This window comes from Sesamum indicum, linkage group LG3 (assembly GCF_000512975.1).
Source record: "Sesamum indicum cultivar Zhongzhi No. 13 linkage group LG3, S_indicum_v1.0, whole genome shotgun sequence".
Lineage (NCBI taxonomy): Eukaryota > Viridiplantae > Streptophyta > Magnoliopsida > Lamiales > Pedaliaceae > Sesamum > Sesamum indicum.
Window position 1 is genome coordinate 23026995 of NC_026147.1, and position 2805 is coordinate 23029799.

Here is a 2805-nt window from a genome sequence, read left to right on the forward strand (position 1 = left end):
TGTTTGACATCTACTGGTGTGAACGGTAATAGTAAAGTGGTAGATTCCTCATTACTCAAAATGTGCCTAGCCCACGGTCTGAGAAATCGAATGTCAACAACTGTTCGTCGTCTGTGTCCCCCTAGTAGATTTTGGTAATATGTGACAAACTCATTAATAACTTCTTCTGGATCAGTGTGAGTGGATCCCTGGTCATCGTTGATCTGGAAGATCCTTCTTGCTGATCTTCTTTGGGCAATCTTCCGAAAGAACACTCGGGAGCACTGATCACCTCCCTTCATCCACTGCATCTTCGCTCGTTGTTGTAGCATAATCTGTTCCAATTTGTTGCTTTGGCCAGTACGAGTCGACAACAATGTTCTAGTTGAATGTATAGCTCATCTCGTCGTCTTGAGCTTATAAGTAGTTGTGCTGCTTCAAGAAACCCTTTTGCCATTTGTACATTGTGCGAGAGATCCCCCTTCCTTTGCTCTCGGAAAATTGGTTTCAAAGCTTGAGTTTGCGTGTCACAGCATACATAGGTGTACCAATAATGTTATGTTGCCATATATTCTACACACTAGGAATAAACTCAGGTAAGCGAGCGAGGTAGTTATCGAATCGGAACATACCTCCGTATTGCTGTTGTCGGTCTTCATATAGTACTATCGGTGAGTGGTCTGAAGTGCGTGGTGTAAGGACCGAGTAGAATGTGTTAGGGAACCGTGCCATCCATCTATCATTTATCAACATGCGGTCCAATCTTTTCCAGAGGTTCCGGGGTGTCGCACTGTGGTTGTGCCATGTGTAGCACTCTCCCTGCATGGGTAGTGGTAGTAATCCTGTATTCTGAATGGCTGCATTAAATTCTTCCATAGCTGTTTGGATATCCCCTGATGTGCCACATACTTCACTGAGGTCGCGAACTGCATTAAAATCCCCTCCAATCAACCATGGGATATCAGCACACTGTATAGTTAAATTTTCCAGGGCACTCCATAATTCTCTCCTATCAACCACCTCAGTGGCTCCATAAGTGACAGTAACAGCAACTGTTTCATGTATTGCACGGATAGTAACAAGACAGTGTATAAATTGCGTTCCACATTCCACCACTACAACATCAATAAAACTATCATTCCATGCAATCCACACGCGATTACCAGAAGATCCATAATCCACATACCATTTACATTGGGGTAATAGAAAAGATTGAATTTGAGCTGCATTATTAATACGTACACGAGTTTCAAGGAGACCAAGGAATTGTAACCTGAACTCAGCAACTATGTCTTTGACTGCCATCTGATGGTCTCGTTTGTTCAAGCCACGAACATTCCATATTGCTGCATTCAACATGGATCACTTGGTATGGGGCTGCTATGCTTAGGACCCCGAGACGACTCATCTGTATCATCCAGTAAGTGAAGTGCATCAAAACTGTTGTATATAACAAGCGCCTTACCCTCTCCTCACGACTTGGGCCGGTTGTATCTCTAGTGTACTCATGTCCCTCTCTCTTCTTTTCTACCACTGGAGCTGGTGGTGGTCTACTCTTGTTCCGATCAGTCATATGTAGTGGTCGGGATGGTATATTAGTAGTATCTTCTTCCTCCCTAGGGTGCCTCCGATTCCGTTCAGTCCTTGTTGGTTCTTGCAGCGTCCCCACTTTAGGTACATATACAGCAATCGGTGGTTTAGCTGGTTTTGGTTTGTTGAGAACACAATCTTTAGCAGAGTGTCCCAATGTCATACAACTCTTGCATTTCTGTGGTAGCCATTCGTACTCAACGTCTACTTTACAAGGTGATTCTCCTCCGTCCTCATCCGGATTCATAATTATAATGTGCTTTGGTAAGTTTGAGGTCACATCCACCATTACGCATACACGTGCGAAGTCCAGTCTCGTGCATGCTCTCGTAATTGCATCCGGGTAAAGTGGTTTACCCACTCCACTAGCTACCGTACTAAGGCCTTCCTCTGTCCAAAACTCGACTGGAAGGTGACGTAGTTTGATCCACACAGGAACCTGTGTATGTTGTAGTTTTCGTAATGCCATCCCTGGTTCCCATTTTTGAAGAACAATCGGCTGCCCCTGAAATAGCCACGGCCCTCCTTCTATGACATCTTCCATAGCAGCGACTGATTTGAATTGAAGGAAAAAAAATCCATTATTTGTACCCGTGACCTCCTTCAATTTCGGCCAAACCGACATCGCAAACTCTTTCAGATGATGAAAATATGGCCTTTTTCCTAGGAAATATCCCACCGCGGTAGTCTTCCATCGTTTGGATCCGTTTCATATGATATCCAATGTTGGTCGGACTATTACCTCTCCATTTTGTACCGATGGAGCCACATAAGATAGGGTTTTGCGAGTTGAATTATGAAATGCATGAGCTATTTTGTCATCGATAATTGTGTCCGAGCATGTATGCAAAGGTATGTTTCCGACGAACAATCCCATTGGAGCACTAGAATTAAGGTTAGGATGTAGATTTTTTGTCTTCTTGTGCAGAGTGATGTCATCTGTAACATCAGCAGGTGATGGTATCATGCTTGCCTCAGCGGTGATGTCAGCAGTGTAGGTCATGCTTGCCTCAACAGTGATGTCATCAGCATAGGTCATGCCTGCATCATCGATGACTTCATCATCCACCCTAGCATCCATCTCATCCTCCACGTCACACCCATGTGCCACGTCAGCCGTTTGTGTACAGTCACCATATCTGACGGCCGGTCGCATCGCCGGAATTTCCATCACCGGCGTTAGTGAAACTGACGTTTTTCCGGCGAAAAAAATGAGGCTTCTCGGTCGCTGGCGCC

At 44.8% G+C, this 2805-nt stretch overlaps 1 protein-coding gene across 1 annotated transcript; it reads right to left on the minus strand.

The window, feature by feature from the left end:
• On the minus strand, positions 553-1858 carry LOC105159302. The gene is made up of 2 exons (XM_011076313.1): positions 1456-1858; positions 553-1202 (listed from the first exon to the last, which is right to left on the minus strand). The coding sequence occupies exons 1-2, from the start codon at positions 1856-1858 to the stop codon at positions 553-555; spliced, it is 1053 nt and encodes a 350-aa protein (XP_011074615.1).